Source organism: Spermophilus citellus (assembly GCF_964194105.1).
Source record: "Spermophilus citellus genome assembly, chromosome: 15".
Classification (NCBI taxonomy): domain Eukaryota; kingdom Metazoa; phylum Chordata; class Mammalia; order Rodentia; family Sciuridae; genus Spermophilus; species Spermophilus citellus.
The window spans coordinates 47,301,625-47,322,045 of NC_138195.1; the positions used below are offsets into that span (position 1 = coordinate 47,301,625).

Genomic DNA, 20,421 nt, shown 5'->3' on the forward strand with positions numbered 1-20,421 from the left:
TGCCCCCACATCTTGGTCTTAACCCACCTCTTAAGGGCCCGCGTCATCTCTGCCACCCCTTAACTCCCCTTAGCAGCCAGGGGCCTATAAGAAAATCCTCTTCTGAAAAGATCCTAAAAGGAAGTGGGAGAAGATACTTCTCTCCATCTAAAGCCGTGTAATGCAGGTTGCTAAAATCTAAGCCCCCTCCAACAGCAATAACACAATGGACTGTTTCAAGGTTATTTTATTAAATATCTTCAGTTCAAGGTTTCATTGTAACAAAGCTATGAAGGGTCTACCAACATTCAGAACAAACACTATTTTTAAATTATTTCTATGTCATGCAAAAATTCTGCATCAAATGCCTTCCATTTCCTGTTTAAAAGATTATTTTAATAGTCTATTGTCTATAGATGCTGACATTAGCCCCAGAAGAGGAGTAAGAATGCTAAGAAGTTGGGCTGGAGCAGCCATATGAAGCTATGGGTCTCAATGAACTCTAAGACCATTTGTCTTCAAGCCAGCAAAACCAAACCCTGTGGTGAAGGTATCTGCGAGCTGGCACTGCAGGCTGCAGGGCAGGGTGGGGGGTAGGGCCCAGGGGCTGGGGCATGCATGAGGCGCTAGAGGAGCCTTGCTAAATCCAAGCATCAGCACCTGTGAGTTTGCTCTCCTCAGCTGGCTCCGAAGTAAACCTGTAGCTTTGCCTCTTTTCCCAGCTCCTGTGCCTCCTGAAGTTAGTCCAGGGAGCTGGAGTCTACCCACCTTTCCCCCAAAAGTGCAGATATTTGTGCAGATAAATATGCACAGTTATTTTGGGAGAAACCCAAGGCTATGACCAATTGCTCCTCCATTATCTTCTCATATTGGCTTAGGGTAGATCTTTTCCTCCTGGAATGGAACTCCTTGAGCAGAGAGAGACAATGAATGTAGGAGTCTTTGCTCTGGACACCTTTTTTGGGTACATGCAGGTGAGGGGGGGTGATGCCCATGCAGATTGTCCAGCAGTAAGTCTATACTTCAGTTGGTCAGTAGAGGCCTCTTTCAAGAGGACGCTTCTTGCCAGAGCACTCAGGTCAATCTCAAAGACAGGGAAAGAGATGGACGTGCAGCAAGAGAAGAGTAAGAAGGGAGGCAACCCTGAGGGCAGCCTGAATGCATAGAAACAACCACCACCTCTTATCCCACTGCCTCACTCCTCCCATCCCACAGGGGCACTTCACAGAGGGCCCAGGTCCAGATGAGGGTCAGCATGGGGGACCACCACCATGAAAAGGCAAGACAAAGATGGTCCAGAAACAGAACTGCCAAAGGCGACAAAGGGAGCCCTACCCAGGGCCTGGCTCCCTCCTTGCTAAGTTATCAAGAACACAAACACGAAGCAAAGCAGCAAAACCTCCCCTTCCCACCTGCAGGGATTAGGCCTCAATATCAGGGCCCAAGGGCATTGTGCATCCTATAGAAATGGATGAGTAAGTAAGTGCATGTCAGACTAACACGAGGTTTCTCGTTAACTTCATAGCAGACATACTTCTGCAGCACCAATTCTCTTCCCTTCTATGCTAAATGAACAGTACAGCAAAGTCCGGGACCTCAGTCCTGAGGCCACTGCTTCTCAGCTGCGTCCACAGCTGGCTGAGAGTTCTGCATTCTCTCTCAAGTAGGTCTAACAGCCATGGTGTTTTCATCAGCTTCTTTCTAGGTGCTTATGCAGTTTCCGAAGAAGCCCACTCCTAGACCTGGGGTAAGCAGTCCACCTCAGGGGCCATAATCACATCATGGCCCCCAAAGCTCTGTCAGAGTCCTTGCCTGGTCCCCCTGGGTCCGTGGGGGTTCTGAGGCTAAGCTCACCTCTTCAGGACTGGTGGGTGAGCCCAACGTTCATGCCAGGATGGGCATCACACAAACTCCCGTCTTCTTGCAAGCCCAAGGGCTGTAGGTGGTTTTGAAACGCTTCATGGTACAGATTCCATTTTTTTTTTAAACAATCTTTTTTTTTTCTTAAATGTAAAAAAACACCTCGGTACAGCAGAGACAGACACGAAGGGCGGGCGGGAGGGCTGCATGCAGGGGCGTGCATTGGCTGCTGCCGCTTTGTAATTTAATTGTTTTAAACCTCAAACGAACAGGACTGCCGCTGTCACTCAGGCCCTCCAGAGCCACTGGCTGCGAAGGTTCGACCTCCAGCTGGAATCTCCTAATCCCCCTGTTAAACAGGACAGAAGGTGGTAATAGAATAGAGGACAATGAGCACACAGATGAGGTCCTAGGGCCTAAGAAAGTTGGGGTGGGGGAGAAGCTAATGTTTAAATATAACACTGTCTCACATTTAAGTACTTAGTAAGTGCTTTACTTATAGTATTTTATTTATTTAACCCTTACAAAAATTTAAGGAGGTAGGCACCACACTTGTCCTCTCTAACAGCTAAGGAAACTGAGACTTGGGGAGGATAAGTAACTGTGTACACCTAATTTGGAGTCATAGAAGCAGACTCTAAAAATGAGAGTTCTGAGTGTAACTTATTTCAACCACACTCCCCAGCCTTTGCCCTTCTTCTGGGATGGCCCATACCTCCTTCCCAAGTTTCACCTCCTAGCCTACTCTTCCTTCTTTGACCCCACCTGTCCCAACCCCTCCCTGCCCCTTCTCCCCTACCACAAGCACCTGTGGCTGAAGCTCACTGCAATGGTGCGGCAGGGGCCCCTGAGCAATGATAGTGGACATTGAGCCACTTGCCATCCCGGCGGTGCCAGACCCGGGTCTCCTCTGACTGGCTGGTACGAGGCCGACCCTGCCCGTCGATGTACTGGGTGAGACGGATGTAGGCGATGCAAGCTGCGTCCTCCCCAATCACGTGGACATGTGGGTTTAGGATGGTGGTATGGATGGGCTTGCTGTTCTTGGACAGAACTGCAGGGGGAAGGGCAGGGTGGGGTAGGTAGGAGCGTGTCAAGCCTGGGCACCAGCATTTTATTCCCTCCCCACACTTCCAAGTCTCACCCTCCCACTAGCAACTGTTCACAGAATCTCCAAGTCCCCCATATACTCTCCAGAGGTCAGGATACCCCATTATATTAGACTCAATTATCCAAAAGAAATAAATGTGGATAACAATATCAATATAGCAGCTATTCTTTTAATCAGGCATTGTACTGGAGATTTTATATGCATGAGATGTATTTTTTTGTTGATATTTTCTTCATATAAGAAGGAAATAGGCTCATGGAGATTAATCTGTCCAAATCACATATTCAAACTCATATGACTCTAATGGGAGGCTCATATGACTATATGGTCTTTTGACTTTTACTTATTTATTTATTTTTGCAGTGCTGGGGATTGAACCCAGGGCCCTTGTGCATGCCAGGCAAGCACTGTCTCACTAGGCCACATCCCAGCTTCTCTCTACTCTGTTAGGCTGATGTTTAGATTTTGTAACGTTGGCTTGTTGCTGCTGCAGAGTAAAATCATGAACTCAAAACATTCAAAATAGGTTCACAACTTGAAAAGTTACCAAAGTTAAAATAAAATAACCAAAGCATGCAGCTCAGGTTATCCCCAGAGCTCCCAGCATTCTCTTGGGGAAAGGTAAAGGAAGTTGGATTGCCATTATCAGCATAGGCTGTATAACTGTGAGGTTTTTATTGAGATTCATTTTTTAGTTTAATTCCACAGTTACATAGGGGTTGCAGGAGATTCTCCTTAGAACTAATAGGAACTCTGGAATTAGATAGCCAAGGGTTTACATAGGCAGCTGAAATGTGGAGAGGGTGGGAGTCAGTGGAAAAAGCAGCAACAAAATAAAACTTAGGAGAGAATGGAAAAGGCCTAGGATAAAGTGGGAAAGAGGAGGAAAAAATAGGAGTAGGGGTGGGGAGTGGTTCTGAGAGTAGAGAGAAAGATGGGAGGGTGGTTATGATTCAATTCCTTATCTCCTGGAACTGCTAGGAACTATCCAGTATATATCCCCCCCACCCCCCGCCCAATCCAGGATGCCTGCCTCCCTTAATATTCTGAAGGATTCTAGCCACTACTTCCAATCTCATAAATTTCCACCAATGTCCAGTTACTTGCTTGTACATTCTTATTCTGGTTTTAATTTCCTCTATTATGAAACCTGCAGACACAGAGCTTCATTATTACTTGCTGATATCACCTCAATCTAATCTCAAAGGGTTTGTAATCAGTCTTGAAAAGACATGAGGCTTAAAGAAATACAGTGACCTTGATGTGGTGACCAGCACTGGCCTGAGGCAGTTGGAGAATGAATGGGTAGTTGGGGTTCTGGAGCAGGGCCTTCTAAGGTACCAGTTTAAGACTACCAGGGCACAAGACTAGCAGAGCACAAGGAGGAAAGCATACAGAATGGGATGCAGCAGGAAGGTCAAATAAAAGGGAAATGAGCAACTAGGATGAGGAAGTGAGCAGGGGACAGAGGCAAAGGGGTGAAGGGGCAGGCAGGAGTATATCAGCAGCACGAACCCACTCACGATTCTCAAAGTAAAACTTATGGAAATCCATCCCCTCCACGAGGTTACCGAGGGCCTCAGGCTCAAATGAAGTGAGACCTGGGTCACAAATCTTCCTGCAGGAGAAAAATAAATAAATAAAGCAAAACCTAGCTTGTCAGGCCTCTATGGGATATATGTGTCTTCTTCTTCATAAGTGGTGTGTATCCTGTAGCAGCAGGTTGGTGATGGGCCATGCTTCACAATGCAGCTAAAATCTTTAGGGCCTGCTGCCATGGGCTGGCTCAATCACAGAAAATCTATGTGGAAGGGCTCCCAACCTAAGCACCTGGGGTTCAACTCACACACTATGCCCAAACCTCAGCTGGCCTTTTCTCTGGGATCCCAGTTGCTTTTTGGAAGCAGAGAAGGCCCTGAGAGACATTTCAATGAACAGGTTTCTACTCACGTGTAGGCCTCAAAGTCCCCATTGTTGATGGCTTCAATCAGCTGTTCTGTGATCTTAATGATCTCCTGTTTTCGCACTGTGGAGTAAAAATCCAACAATTTACAAACTGGACAACCTCCTAAGTAACAGAGAGCCCTCCTCAACCCTTCATGGAGTTCCCTGTGATCTTTTTGTCAAAGACATCCCTCTTGTCTGACTGTAAGTTCCTTTGCAGGAGGAGCAAGCTCACCTTTCCTTCCATCCCTTCAGTGGTGTGTGCAAAGCCAATGACCACCTCTTTTCCAAGCCGACCCATTAATTATGGTTCTCTGGCTTTTGTCTCCCTCTCCATCAACAACCAGGTCACAGAAAACACTCTTTTAACAGCTGAGGAGCCTGGAGCATCATGAATGTTCTATGTGGAATCTGTGCATCCCATCTCTAGCAGGTTCAGTCTCTCTGAGAAGCATCTCCCAATATGGCTGTTTCCACCCCCATTTACTTTTTTCACCAGAAGGGGCTCAGTCAGGTCTCAATTACCACCCTTACTCTTAGCCTTCATTCAGTGGCCCAGAACCTAGCCTTGGGCAATAGCCAGCCTGAGAGCAGAATCTAGCGAGGGATGAGGGCTGCGGGCTGCCAAAGGATGAACAGAACCCTAGGATAGATGCTTCATTCTCTTCACCCTGCTCATCTCCTCCACAGGGCTTCTATGGGATAAGGGATCTTGGAACTATAAAAACTCTTGACAGCCTCTCACCCAAGAAATGGTTCCATTTACTCTAGACAAGCTTTGGGAAAGCTATAAATCTCAAACCAGCTCTCATGCCAGGATGTGTCCCTCAAGGAAATCAAGAAAAGGCTAAGACCAAAGGCAAGTAGAGTTGGTGCCTTCAGAGCCTCCCTTCCCACCCCATCCCAGATGCCAGCAGGGAAAGGGAGGACTCAGACTGAGCTGGGGCTAACCCTAACCCAAGGCCTCACTGGCCCAGCCTTTCCTCACAGGAGCAAGAGGCTGCAAGACAAATGCATTAGAACAGCACCAGCATGGCACAGCTGGGCCAACACAGTCAAGAGGCATGGCTGGGAGGGAGTCGCACAGCCAATGGTGGCCCCACAGTCACCACCACTGGGTAGGCAGCTCTGGGTAAGCAAGCAGCAAGTTCGGGGAACAACAAGCTCTATTCCCTTTCTAAAGAGGCAAGCAAGCGTGTCCACACAACACACGGCCCCACTCTAACCCAACCAAATCCATCTGGAGGACCTGACTGGGGCCCCTGTGGGTGAAAAGGATTGTGTTTAGAAACTCTACAAGGAAAGACAACGGGAGGAAAAGAAGCAAAGAGAGGCATCACAGACATCAACACAGACAGAACTAAAAATATCAAACGAACTGCCATTAACCTTGCAAGGCATTGGATTAAAACCTTCTACTTTCTCATTTCTTTTTATAACATTTGAAGTAGATGCCATTTTCTCCCTGCTTTATAGATAAGGAAACCTAAACTCTGGGAGGCAAAGCTACTTCACACACTTCTGAAAGTAGCATAGCTGGATTTAAACTCGGGTCTGCCTCACCCCAAACCTTGTGCCCTTAATATGACGTTACGCTGAGCTTCAAGAAACACTACACAACACAGTTCCTCAGCTATTTCAATTTTACCATTGTCCCCCTCCCACGGACCCAATTTCTGACACTGGTCCTCTTCCTGGCTGCTGCCAAGGCAAGGCCCACTGCATACCCCAGTGGCTTTCTACTCCCTCCCTCCATGCCACATTCTTCCACCCATTTTTCTGGTATTTCTCTGGGCCTCAGGCACAGGGCCTCTAACTGGAATAAACAGTGCCTCCAGCTGTTCCCCCACCCCAGGCGCAGGTCTTGCTCCTCAAGCTAAGACAGACAGCTGGGCTGGGCTGGGCTGACAGCTCTGGAGGGGATCCCTGAGGGACTTCAGGATGAGCCAGGGAGTGGGAAGCCAGAATGTGCCTCCCTCACACTTACTGGCTGAGGAGCTGAGAGAAGGCTGGGGCTGCATGCCTGCAGAGGGGGCTGTTCTGTCCCGGGAGCTCCGTCCTTCAGGCATCGAGCTGCCATTCCCAGTGCGGAGCGGGGCAGCTAGCCAGCCAGGGCAGGGCAGGGCAAGGCAGAGCAGCCAAAACAAACAGAACAAGGCAGGTGAGCGAGCAAGCCAGACAAGACCCAAGCCCATGGCGCAGAGCCTGGGCAAGGTGACGCCTCGGGCTGCTGTGGACGCTGGACCACATCCCACTCTTCTGCCTCTGCCAGAGAGGCCCTACCAGGCTGAAGCACTGGGAAGGTGCACAGACCTGGCCTTGCAGCTTCCAAAGGAGCCTTAAATCGGCCTGTCCTAGGACCACTGCTCCTGGGGAAGACGTTTGAGGGGGCTAGGCCATGAGGTCAAGAGCCCAGCAGCAAAGGTACCTTCTACTCTGCCAGCATGATCAGAATTGAACCAATCTGGCCTGATTCCCAGCAGCCCTGGCGATACTATTCTTTATTGCCTTATTTCTTTCGATTTTTGGAGTTTCCAAAGTTTGGTTTCCCTCATTACCAATAAGCATGCTCTCTCAGCTCCATCTTAATGATATCCTTAGTCTTTTCTGTTGGCCTGGCTGAAGGTCATTTACTGAAGGCAAAGGGAGCAATTCCAAGAGGCCAACCCAAAGAGTAGGGCAGATTCCCATTGGTTTGGCCTGCCAAGCTTCCCACACACCCTGGTACTCTGGCCAATCCCAAGCTTAGGTTGGTGATCCTCACAGGACCTCCAAGACACAGCTGAGTGTGGCTTTACAGACATCAGATCAGTTCTCTTATCATTTGTGGCCAGACCTTGGGACTAGAGTGACCAACTCATCCCTGGGGCCTACGACAATCTTGGCTTTTTTATTTTCTTTCTTTCTTTTTGGAGCAGGGATTGAACCCAGGGCACTTTAACCACTGAGCCACAACCCCAGCCCCCCCCCCCCCTTTTGTATTTTATTTTGAGAGAGAGTCTGCTAAGTTGCTTAGGGTTTTGCTAAGTAGCTGTGGCTGGCTTTGGATTTGCAATCCTCCTGCCTCAGCCTCCCAGTTGCTGGGATTACAGGTGTGTGCCACTGTGCCCAGCTCCCCCCACCCACCCCCACCATTTTGTGGTGCTGGGGATCCAATCCAGGGCCTTGCATATGCTAGGCAAGTGCTCTGTCACTGAACTACATCCTCAGTCCTTGTCCTGGTTTTGAAACTGAAAGTTCCACATCCTGGGAACTGCCTTGGTCCTGGAAAAACCAGGACAACATTCACCCTACTTTTGCAAGGACCTCAGATGTCCCTATTCTGAGACATCACATCATTTTCAACAGCAGAAACAGCTATACTCTGGATCCAGGTATAGCTAATGTAGCTACTGTAGACATGGGTCAAAAAAGAGTCCTCTTGCCTGGCTCAGCAACCAGACAAGAACCTCATACCTTGGCCCATGGAAAGTGGATTTTATGTCAAGACTTCTCCTGGGGTATAAAGAGCCACTAGTCCCAGTTCTGGGAACAGAAAAGGCAGGTGCCCCATCAGAGCCAAAGTACCTGTGTTATGGCTGGGTTCCCTTCCCCACCAAGGGCCAACACCTACCTTTGAGGTCCTCATCTTCTGTAGTGGTGTTGCAGCTCTCTGTGGAGCCCTGTGGACCAAAGAAAAACATGTTTCTATATGCTAAGGCCTTTGGAAGCAGAACAGAGCAGAACACAGGACCAGGAGGAATCACAGAGGCTTCAACCTTTACACTTGCTTTCTGGCTTACAAAACTCTGGTTTCCCAAATTCCCTTCCCAACCTTCCCAACTCAGTAAATGGTATCATCTACCCAGTCACTTAGGCTAAAACCTGGAGTCATCTTTGATTCTTCTCTTTCTCTCTTTTCTTTATATCCCAGTCAGCTAATATAAAATAAAAATCCATCACTTCTACCTTCAAGGTAAATCCCATGTCTTACTTCTTCTCTTTAAATGAACAGCTACAATCTAACATCTGAACCATGACGATGGCTTCTGGGCTTCTGTACTTTCACTCTTGCTATCTCCCTGAGTTCTTGCTCATATGTGGCCACAGTAATCTCTTGAAATGCAACTTAGATTATATTATTCCCCTGCAAAGAACTGCCAAGAGCTGGAATAAAACGCAAACCCTACCACGCATCCTATCTGCTTTTCCAAATTCATCACCCTTCTCTGGCCTTTGCTTACCATGATAAGCTCCACTTGAGTCTTCTAGCATGTGTGTCTCTGCAGCTGCAGTCCCTCTGATCCATAGTTATTTAGCCATCTCCTTCCCACTGACATTTAGTTTCTAGCTCAACTATCCCCTCCTGAGAGACCCTTCTTTGACCATTTAAAGACCCTGTACACTCTCTTTACCTTGTGCCACTTTTTTTTTTTTTTGTACCAGGGATTGAACTCAGGGGCACTCAACCACTGAGCCACATACTCAACCCTATTTTGTATTTTATTTAGAGACAGGGTCTCACTGAGTTGCTAGTGCCTCACTATTGCTGAGGCTGACTTTGAACTCATGATCCTCCTGCCTCAGCCTCCTGAGCTGCTGGAATTACAGGCATGCACCACTGTGCCCAGTTTGTGCCATTTTCTTCAGGGTACTTAGCCCCACTGGATTATATCTTATTTAATTCCTGTTCATCTGCTCCTCCCCCTTCCCCACAGGCAGGACATGTGCTTGTCACCTCTGTAAACCAGAGCTGTGGAAGGTGTTTGAGCTCAATAATACTTTTTTTTTTTTTTTTAGAAAGAGAGAGAGAGAGAAAGAGAATTTTAATATTTATTTTTTAGTTTTTTGGCGGACACAACATCTTTGTTTGTATGTGGTGCTGAGGATCGAACCCGGGCCCACACATGCCAGGAGAGCGTGCTACCGCTTGAGCCACATCCCCAGCCCTGTTTTCTTTTTGGCTAACATTTTTTCTCACTTAAGTTCACCACTCATGGAGGAAAATTCAATTATTATTACAATGCCCCTTTACAGATAAGAAAACTGAGGGACTTGCCCAGAGGTCTAGAGACAGGTCTGTTGGACTGCAGAGCCTGGGCTCAGAGTTGCTAAGGTTTGCTCTTCTTCAGAATGAAACAACTAACAGACATACGTTACCTCCGACCCAGCCTCTGTGAACATCTCAGCATCAGGGTGCAGACTGTAGGTGGCCACTAGCATTAGACCCTGTACCCAGCCCACCTGTCTCCTGCTAATCTGGAAAGCAGGAGACTGGCTCAGGAACCACTCACTCACCTTGATCCCATCTGTAGCATTGTGCACCACGGTGGTTTGTGGCTCCTGAGGGAAAAGATAAAAATTACCCTCTTGACCTGGAGACAGACCTAGAGCTCCTCCCGAGGGAGCCCAACCCCAAACCAGGACTCCCAGAAACTCTATAATGGCCACTGAGGCCCACCCACCATCCCCTCAAGACAAAACATTCTGGCTCAACTGGGGTCTCAAAGAGCTGGGAAGCCCTAGATTGAGGTGACAGCACTGGCTAGTAAGAAAGAAAGGCCTGGAAGAAGCAGGTATCTAAGAATTCGAGACAAGGGTTCCTGCTTGTACTGAGAGTTCTTTCCACATGTCCCCCACCCTGGCCCTGCCAGATAAGTATATAGGAGGAGCCATAGAACTCAGGGCACAGGACAAGCCCTGCTAACATTGTTCATCAAGGGGTGCACGGGAGGCAGGGACACAGGGAGAAGAGAATGATAAGATCTCCCAGAAAGGCCCAGGATGCACTCTCAGCAAGCTTGAGTACAGGGAGCTGCCCACTTTGTCTACCTTTTGCTTTCTCCTGGCACCATGTCAGGCAGCACAAGGGTCCACAGGACACAGAGGGCCCCTCCTCTCCAAGTCATCCCCTTGCTAACTCTAGTTATCCTCCACTAGCAGAGGGAGCTCTGAGACACACAGTGCCTCTTGGAAGAGCCTAAAGAGAACTCAGATGGGGTTCTCCAGGATCTCAGAGATCTTGGCACCATCCAAAGGTGGGGGACCCTTGTCCTTCTTCCTGTTCCTGCCTTTGCAAAGGAGAGGATGAGGCAGATTCTACAAGGAGGTCTCCAAGAACTGATGTACAGTCTCCAAGAAGACCCTTACCCTCTCCTTTTATAAGCAACTCCCCTTCCCAGCCCCAATGGCAGACCCAATGGGGATCCCAGCCGGGGGCTGGGAGGTTTAGCTGAGAGCCCTGATCACTCTTCCCCACAACCGCAAAAGGAGCAGGAGCAATGGTTCTGCCATGCAGGATGGAACATGGCCAAGCAGGAAAATGAAGGGCAAGGGGCCTATGGGACGGCACACAGAGCAGCCTGCTCTATAGGAATCAGAAAAGGAAAGAGGCTAAGGAGTCTGGGGAAAGAGGGCAAGAAGAGGAAGAGGGAAGGAGCAGGAGGCAGCCAGGGGCAGAGGCAGAGAAGCTGTAGTCAGGAGGTACCATGGCGGTCTGCAAGGGCGCGGGCTCTTGGGCTGGGCTTACGAGACTGTTTTTGTTGTTGCTCTGTGGCTGAGACAAGAAAACAGATGGTTTAGTTCCTCCAGAGTCACCAAGGCTGCTCAGGTTTGACTCCCAGACCTCCCTTGACCCCTGACCTGGCCTGGAGGAGCTAGGCCTGAGGTGGCCATCATAACACTATGCAGATGGGAGCAATGGCTGGAGAGATGATCAGTGGAAGGGACTATTGTGAGAGGCCCAGAAACCTAGCTCTGGAGACACCCTCAAGGTGGTACTAGTCAAAGACTTGTTTTAAGAGCATCTCTCCAGAAATGTTTATTCTAGGTACCATGTCATTGCACAATTACATCTGACCTGAAGAAATTTAGGGTCTTCCTTCCACTTCACAGGTAGAAAGGAGAGTGATTTATAAGAAAGCAGAATAAATTCAGACACTCTGGTGCCCTTATCTGTGGGCAATCTCCTGCTACCCTCCACTTGGCATCTGTATTTTCTTCCCCTTAAAATACTAGCTGGAAGCCTGATCTGAAAAGAAAAGGAAGAAGAGCAAGAATACCTGGCCTAGGAAATGGTGTCCAGAGAGGAAAGGGGTGGAATTAAAATTTAAATACAAAATGTATCCATGGGCCAAAGGGAGCTGAGACAGGGTAGTGCTAGTCATCTTCTGTCCTATAAATCCTGAACTTGATCAGCTGGAATTGAAGGCAGAGCTCCGAGGGCAAGCAATTCTTGGGTGGGGGCTGTGGCTATGGCTCCAGAACCCAGTCCCCAGGAAAAAGCAGGCCACCCTGCTGGCCAACACTCCTAACAGCAACATGACCATGAGGGATCTCTCCTTGCCATTCAAAACATTAGAGTAGCACAGCAGGGTGAGGCTAAGAGGAAGCTGATCAGGAAGGAAGGCCAATCTCAAGGGCAAGAAGCCACATCATTGCTCTGTGCATCTAATAAGTCCCTAACCAGTATATAGTCTCACTGGGTGTCCAGGTGGAGTTTTGGTCACCAAGGAATAGTCTGATGCCTTTAACAGGAAGAGACAAATGTCCCTGTGCTTACCGCCTATGGCTACCGCCTCTGTGCAGAGTGTAAATGAGGACATGTTGACAGCTAGCATGTGCTTCTTCTCTCCCAGGACACACACAGAAGGCATCCAGACTGTCCTACATCTTGCCTGGAAGCCTCTTGGACCGGATTTGAAGTCCACCCCCAGCTTGCTGTCAGTGGCTGAGACATCCCCAGGCCCAGAACAAGACATGGAACCTCGAGCTAGGTATCACATTCTAAAAGACTCTACTGAACTCTGCAGGCTAGAAAGAAAGATCCCAGGAGTAGCCAGGACATGAGCCGACAATAACATGAGCTGATCTCTTCTGTTTCCACCAGTAAAGAGTGGAATCCTCCTAGCTCAACTGCTGATGATGTCCTCTTGCTTGGAGTTGATCGGAGAAGGCTGCTCTGTCTGCCATGCCCAGCTGACACCAAGGCCCTCACAGGGAACAATAATGACAGAGTGCTTGTAAAACCTGCTTTATCCGCAGAGGGCCAGGAAGAAACCCAGGTGGCTCTGCCTCTGGTTTTAGTGGATGGTTTTATAATGACTAAACTTGCTGTGTTCTCCTTGGTGTCCTATGTCCCATGAGAAAGAAGATGTGTTACTGTAATCTTTCAGCTGTGCTGAAGGCTGGGTGGGAAGGATAGGACTCTGGGCCCACCCAGAGGATGGGACTTGCACAGGGGAAAACCCAGGAGAGCAAGAATCAGAGCCAGGAGCCAACCAGCTCCTCTGCTACCAGCTGCCAGTTTGTAGATAGCAGTTGCTTATGCCCAGTGAGCAAGGCTTCTCCTCCTGAATCACAGTGAGTGAGGTTTTCTCCTTGTGCTTACCACCTGGCCCCAAGTCCCTACCAGCTTCATGTCCTGCCCTACTGGAGGCCCATCCAAACTCCAAAGCAGGGGGTGCCATAGTGCACCTTTCAATGCCCAATTTTGAGGCCACTGGGTAACCTTGGGCAATGGCCCCCATTTGGCAGAACAGGCCACACCTGCCCACAAAGCACAGACATGCATTGAGGATGAGTGAAGCACACGCACATGGCAGAATGGGTCTGCGTGGCTGGCAGGCGGGCACAGGCAGCATGGAGTGGGCGGATGGGTGGGCAGGCAAGGCTCACCATTAGGTGCACGCTGGAACTCGACTTCCTTTTCTGGACACATCACAGCAAAAAGGAAAGAGAAGGGGAAAGAGGAGGTAAGAAGAGAAGCACAGAGACACTGCAGGTTAGTGCACCAGCATGGGCTCTGCACTGGGGGAGAGAAGAAAGGAAGGAGGAGACCGGGAGTTCAGCACCAGAAGGGTTAAAACAGCATGTAGACTGAAAAGCACACACACCCCTCCAGACCCCAGAGGGGAAGAACTCTGTTGTCAGGTTCACAAACACAGATTTAGTATATTAGAGAAGTCTCAGCCTTGCTCAGAGAAAGCTTCTTGGGGAGATTAAGTCACAAGTCTGTGAGGGTAAGTAATATCTCACTGTTGCAAATTTATAGGTTTATGTTCAAAAGGCTAGTTGTACCTATAAGGGTATTTACTTTCCATACCGCTAGATCTGTCTAAAATATGAGTGAGCTGCTACCATCAGGAAAGTAACAAAAGCTACTCTAGACTATCCTTAGCTTCACTTTTTTTTTGGGGGGAGGGCAACAGGGGGTACCAGGAATTGCACCCAGGGGCACTCAACCTCTGAGCTACAACCTCAGTCCTTTCTGTATTTTATTTAGAGACAAGGTCTTGTGGAATGGCTTAAGGCCTTGCTAAGTTGCTGAGGCTTGCTTTGAATCACGATCCTCCTGCTTCAGGCTTCAGAGCCACTGGGATTACAGGTGTGTGCCACAGTGCCAGCCATCCTTAGCTTTAATAACTGTGTGTGTGTGTTGCTGGGGATTGAACCCAGGGCCTTGTGCATGCAAGGCAAGCACTGTACCAACTGAGCTATATCCCCGCCCATTAACATTTTACTTCTGAACCTAGACTTTGCTGCACTCCTAAATTGCTTTTCTGATAAAAATGTTGGGTTTTTGAAAACGATCTCACAGTTAAATTTTGGCCATCCCCTTCTATATCAGTATGGTCATGCTTTTTTAAGATCAAATTTTGACTGCATTTTTGCAATTACTGGGAAATAGAGGAACAGGAGTGCTGGTGATTACAAGGGCAGTGATCATAAAGATGCAGAGATGTAAGCCACAGGGAATGCTCAAAGTAGCAATTCCTTAGCCTCAACTAGATGTTAAAAGACTTTATGTTTAGATGTGAAACAAGAGCATCAAAAGGAAGACCTCATGGCACACTGAAAACTCATCTCAGAACACTGTGTCTAAAAGGTGAAGGGGAATTATGTATATTACCATTAACTCACAGGAAAACAGAATCCCCTTGGAATATGTCCATCTGTTGTTTGACTTTTGTGCATTAATTTAGTGACATCCAACAAACACTGAGGGCTGTTCTGGGCACAGTAAATGTGTCTGATAAATTGTTTCTGTCCCCAAGGGGGCTAATGTTTTACTTTGAAAAACATTTTTGGGCATGTATTATAATAAAAAAAAGGGGGACTACAAATATTTAAAACAATAGTCCATAATTTAGAATTTGAGCTAAATAAAAATGAATAATCTAAATGTAATCAGGCTTCTTTTGTACTAGCCCTCTGAATATGCTCAAATGTAAAATGAGATGTTACTTCCAAAATTATCTGTCAAAAAAAGAACCACCTTACATTTATATCTACCTACCTACAAACCTACCACCCATCTTTCTTCCTACCTATTTCCCAATATCCTTTACCCAAACAAGAGTGTTAATGCTTTGAAGGAATAGGCTTTTCCCCTGGTGAAAGCAGCATCCAGGATTCTAATTTGCAATGAATCACAAAAATAATAAGTCTGCTGGATGCTCATTCACCAGGCCCAGTCCTTGGTTCTGATGATTTTCAGGGACTTGTTGTCAAAGGCCATTGCAGTTGCCTTTTCCTGGACCTTGCTTTAAAGCAGAAAATCTCTCATCCTCGTGCTAAATACATTCCCAGGCTTCTCCTAGCTGGCTCCCTTCTTCCTCAACTGTCCTGTAGAAGAACCCGAGATAATTCTTTTCCCACTCCAAGACTGATTTCCAGGCTAGTGCACATCTTTCAGCTTCTCTCCCCCATCTTCTCAGGGTTTTGCCCCTCAGCCATTCACACCTGGACTCTTCCACCAGCATACTGCAGCATTATTTAAAGGCCAGAGCACTTTTAAAGAACCATGTCTCACATTTATTTAAAAGTTATATGCATATAGTTTTATATGCAGCTGTATATAGACATATGCATATATATGTACATAGACATAAAAATCCCACACTGGAAAAGAGTTCAAGCTTCCTTTTCATATTTAATTTAAATGAATGAATATTCAAATAGCACTTAAGGAAATAACTATACCCTCTTCTTTTTTGCTTTCTTCTTCTTCTTTTTTTTTTGTTGTTGGAGGGTACTGGGAGTTGAACCCATGGCTTCTTAATACTCTAGCACTTAGCTACATCTCCAGTCTTTTTAAAAATTTTGAGATAAGGTCTTAGTAAATTGCTCAGACTTACAAAATTCTCTCAGAACTTGAGAACTTCCTGCCTTATCCTCCTAAGTAGCTGAGATTATAGGTATATGCCACTGCTCCCTACTCTTCTTTTTTAATTTAAAGCTTAGATGGCCATTGTGGTCTGGGACTAGCAGAATGCCAAGTTATTCTTAACTTGAGGCTTCTCAGGATCTGAGCCTTTGTGATCCATTCAATCCTGTCCTCAGAAGAGCCTCTCACTTTCCACATACCCCGAGTCATTGGTATTCACCTTCAAAGAAACCAAACTCAAGAGCACAAGATAGACTAGCTGCTCCAACCAGAGCTAGTTATTTATTTATTTATTTATTTTTTTGGTTATCAATGGACCTTTATTTTACTTATATTTGGTGTTGAGAATCAAACCCAGTGCCTCACACATGGTAGGCACAAGCTCTACCATTGAGACACAACCCCAGCCTCAGAGCTAGTTATTTTGATCATCTTGCTCAAAGTAAGCTTCTGAACAGTGAGAAGGAAACCTTCTTACTGGCATTTAACAGAAGAAATGAGGGAGGAAGTTGGGAAGGGAAGATGGGACATAGAAGAATTATCCATGATGCAGAAAGCTCAGGATCTTCTGAACAACTTACAGGTCTCCCCTGTAAACAGGTCATCAAGTCCTCTTTCAAGAGAGCCCTCAAAGGTCCAACTCTGCACACCTAGCTTCATGTTCCCTTTCCTTTACTCAGAACTCTCATGCAACCACACCATTCATTAATTGATGTACACATGTTCCTGAGTTTAAAAGAACTGCCGTCACATTATCAATAATTTGGAAAACAGAAGAGAGGCAAAACCATCCTAACTTCTAGTGCCCTTCTAGTCTTTTTCCTTTCACAATTTAAAATTATAATTTATAAGCTACACAAAAGTTTATGCCTTGCTTTAAAGATAAAAAGTATTGATTTAAAGAGAATTTGGACTTATTGGTTGTAACAGTCATGTACAGTCTAGGTGAAAACTGAAAATACAAAAAAATGTATTTTTAAAAAGTTGCCAAATTTGGGGCTGGGGCTGTAGCTCAGTGGAAGAGTGCTTGCCTAGCACATGTAGGGCACTGGATTCCATCCTCAGCAGCACCACACAAAAATAAATAAAATAAAAGTATTAAAAAGTTCCCAAACTTGCATCATCCAGTGAAGTTATGATTTATACATATACTTTGATGGGTTTCCCTTCCCTCTTCCTTTTACTCCCTTTGCCCCCTTTCTTTTTTCTGTAGTGCTTGAGATTGAACCCAAGGCCTTGGCCATACTAGGCAACTGTTCTATAGCTGGGCTCCATCCCCAGCCCTTTTTATTTTGAGACAGAGTCTCTAAGTTGTCCACAAGGACCTCAACCTCATGATCCCCCTTCCTCAGCATCCCAAGCAACTGGGATTATACAGGTTCTTTCAGGTTTTTTTTTTTTCTTGTACACATATTACACATAACATACAAAATCAGTATCTACAAACATTTTTTAAAGAAAATTTAGCCAATAGTCTTTCTTTTTTTTTCTTCAGTGGTACTGGGAATTGAACCCAGGAGGCCCCACCAGTGAGCTATATCCCTAGACCTTCTTATTTTGAGACGGTCTCAATGAGTTGCCCAAATTATCCTTGAACCTGCCATCCTCCTGCCTCAGTCTCCCAAATCGCTGGGATTATAGGTGTGTGTCTTCACACCTGGCTCCTATGTGCCTCTTTATATTCCATCTTTTTTACTTAATGTAAAATATTTCCCTGCTATATTTTTCACTTCATATAAAGCATTTCTGCTACTGTATGCTCATGAAAACAAATAACTTTAAAATAGTCTATTAAATGGAAGTCCCATAATTACTTAGTCATTTCCTTATTGGTTTTGAAATTGTCTTCAATCTTTTCAGTTATAAAAAAAAAAATGTCATGTTGAACATCTTTCTGCTTTCAACTTTTTCCTATTCTAAATTATTCTGAAAATAAGATAATCAGGAAAGAAATTCCCAGAAGTAGAATTATAAAGTAAAAAAGGTAGAAACACTTGCAGCGCTTTTGACCACAGGCTGTATTAGAAAGGACCACTGTGGTTTTCATACTTCTGTCACCAACTTAAGAGTCAAAAAATAGCACCTTGTTTCAATTTCCATTTCTTTGATGCTAGTGAAGCTAAAAGTTTTTCCACATTTGTTATCCAGGTCTACTTTCTCAACTTCAGATGGTCTATTCATCTTCTTTGATCATCTTTCTGCTGGGTTTTAGCAGAAATTCTTATTTGTTGAAGAAACTATTTAATAAAAAGACATCCCATACTGCTGTGGGTATTTTCCCAGCCCATCTATTTTCAACTTTTAATTTTGGAAATTGCCTTCCTAAATATCTATTTGGTCCTGAAAACTTTTTTCTCAAAAGTGCGTTGAACTTGTCAGGACCTGGACACACAACAGGGTAAGGTTCCCTACACATGTTTTCATTTAAAGCAATTTATCTAATGTTTCTGGATGCCCAGGTTCCTCCTCAGTGTTCCTACGGGATCTGACACTACTGTACACTTTCTGTTCTCCCAATTCTTTCTTTTCTTTTCTTTTTTTTTTTTTTTTTGTGTGGGGGGGAGACAGGGATTGAACTCGGCCACTGAGCCACATCCCCAGCCCTATTTTGTATTTTATTAGCGACAGGGTCTCACCTCGTGTTTGCTGAGGCTGGCTTTGAACTCGAGATCCTTCTGCCTCCACCTCCCAAGCTGCTGGGATTATGGGAGTGAGCCACCACACCCAGCTGTTCTTTCCCTTGTTGAAACCCCTTATTCCAGTCCATTATTAACAGATAACCCCCCAATTTTATCAGACTTCTAAACTTTTGTGTGCTTTAGATTCATCTGGGAGAAGGAAAGTATTAAAATTCACTGGTTGATTCTGCCTCCTACTCAAGGCCTCTGGGAATCTGAATTTCAGACTACACCCTGTAATCTGTGTATATGCACGTGTGTGTCTGTGTGTGTATAATATATAATGTGCATATTTTTAGTTGTTGATGTACCTTCATTTCTTATTTATTTATGTGGTGCTGAGGATCAAACCCAGTGTCTCACACATGCTAGGCAAGCGCTTTATCACTGAGCCACAACCCAAGCCCCTGGAATCTGTGTATTTTTAATTAGTTCTTTAATCTTACATGGCTGCATTTGATGTTTATTTTGGGGACTAGCATTCTAGATAGTTCTGCTAGAAACTTCTCTCTCCCTCTGGTACTAGAAACTAAATCCGGGGGTGCCAAACCACTGAGCCACATCCCCAGACCTTTTAAATTTTTATTTTGAGACAGGGTCTTGCTAAATTGTTGAGGTTGGCCTCAAACTTGTAATCCCCATGCCTCAACCTCCCAAATTGCTGGGATTATAGGTGTGTGCCACCACACCCGGCTAGAAACCTATCTCAAAATGGCTCCTTTATCCATCCTCTCCCCTCCAGCTCAGCAGTCTCTGCTGTATTTTATGTCCTGTTTTTGGCATTCACTTGTCCCTTTAGCCAAGCAGAAGCTACTGAAGTTCCCATAATCATCAGCAGTTTCAAACTGTAACTTCACATGTGCTGTTCCCTCTGCCTGAAATATCCTTCCTCCTCCACAACCTGGCAAACCCCAACTGTTGGTCCTTCAAACTCGGTTCCTGGCCATCTCCTTCAGGAAAATTTCCTGATCTGGCTTGATGCTGTCTCTCTACTCCCCCAGTGCCTGTACTGTGCACATCTTCTTCAGGCACCTTATCAGACTGTACCAGAACTGGTGGCCGCCCCATCTTTCTCCCACTGCAAACACCTAAAAGGGTACATCTACCTTTGGTAGATGTTGCTGCTTTCCAGCTCTTGGAGCACACAGCAGGCATCTAATGAACAGTGGCTGAGGGCTAGGGCTGGGGCTGAGCGGTAGAGTGCTCATCTTGCATGTGTGAGGTCCCGAGTTCAATCCTTAGTACCACATAAATAAAATAAAGGTATTGTGTCCACCTACAACTAAAAAAAAGATTTTTAAAAATCCTTAAAAAAAACAAACAAACAGTGGCTGAGGGGGTGCATTTGTGAGATGCCCCCAAATTCAATGTTGGATTCTTCCTTGGGCTGTATCAGGGACTTTAAAAAAAGATATGTCCATCCACATACTCCACTTTTCCTTCAATCCCAACATGGCCAAAATAGAACTCTTCCTCTTTAGATGACCATTTTCTTCACATCTACTCGCATTTCTAGCAGAGGTACCAACATTCCAGGCTGGAAACCTTGATATTATCTGATGATCTTTTTAATCCCCCATATCTAATGTGAACTTCCACTGACACACCTTTGATCAGAGTTGGTATTCCCTGACTCAAGGGCGCAAGTGGACCACAGATACAGGCAACCTCATTCTGAATAGAATTTTGACTATTATCCCTTG

General features: G+C 46.0%; 1 protein-coding gene across 24 annotated transcripts in view; it reads right to left on the bottom strand.

Moving 5' to 3' along the window:
• Positions 1 to 208: 208 nt before the first annotated feature.
• Positions 209 to 20,421, bottom strand: part of CAMK2G (calcium/calmodulin dependent protein kinase II gamma) — a 59,183-nt gene continuing 38,970 nt past the window's right edge. For 3 of the 24 annotated variants that reach the window (XM_081266936.1, XM_081266920.1, XM_081266938.1), the window contains 9 exons: positions 13,550 to 13,582; positions 11,361 to 11,429; positions 10,172 to 10,216; positions 8,508 to 8,556; positions 6,882 to 6,995; positions 4,901 to 4,976; positions 4,474 to 4,568; positions 2,648 to 2,893; positions 209 to 2,188 (listed from right to left, as the gene is read on the bottom strand). In XM_081266936.1, the coding sequence (XP_081123062.1) occupies positions 2,661 to 2,893; positions 4,474 to 4,568; positions 4,901 to 4,976; positions 6,882 to 6,995; positions 8,508 to 8,556; positions 10,172 to 10,216; positions 11,361 to 11,429; positions 13,550 to 13,582 (714 nt within the window). In that variant the 3' untranslated portion in view covers positions 209 to 2,188; positions 2,648 to 2,660. The remainder of the gene's footprint in view (positions 2,189 to 2,647; positions 2,894 to 4,473; positions 4,569 to 4,900; positions 4,977 to 6,881; positions 6,996 to 8,507; positions 8,557 to 10,171; positions 10,217 to 11,360; positions 11,430 to 13,549; positions 13,583 to 20,421) is intronic. The other 21 variants (XM_081266937.1, XM_081266943.1, XM_081266931.1 and 18 more) reach the window with 11 other exon arrangements.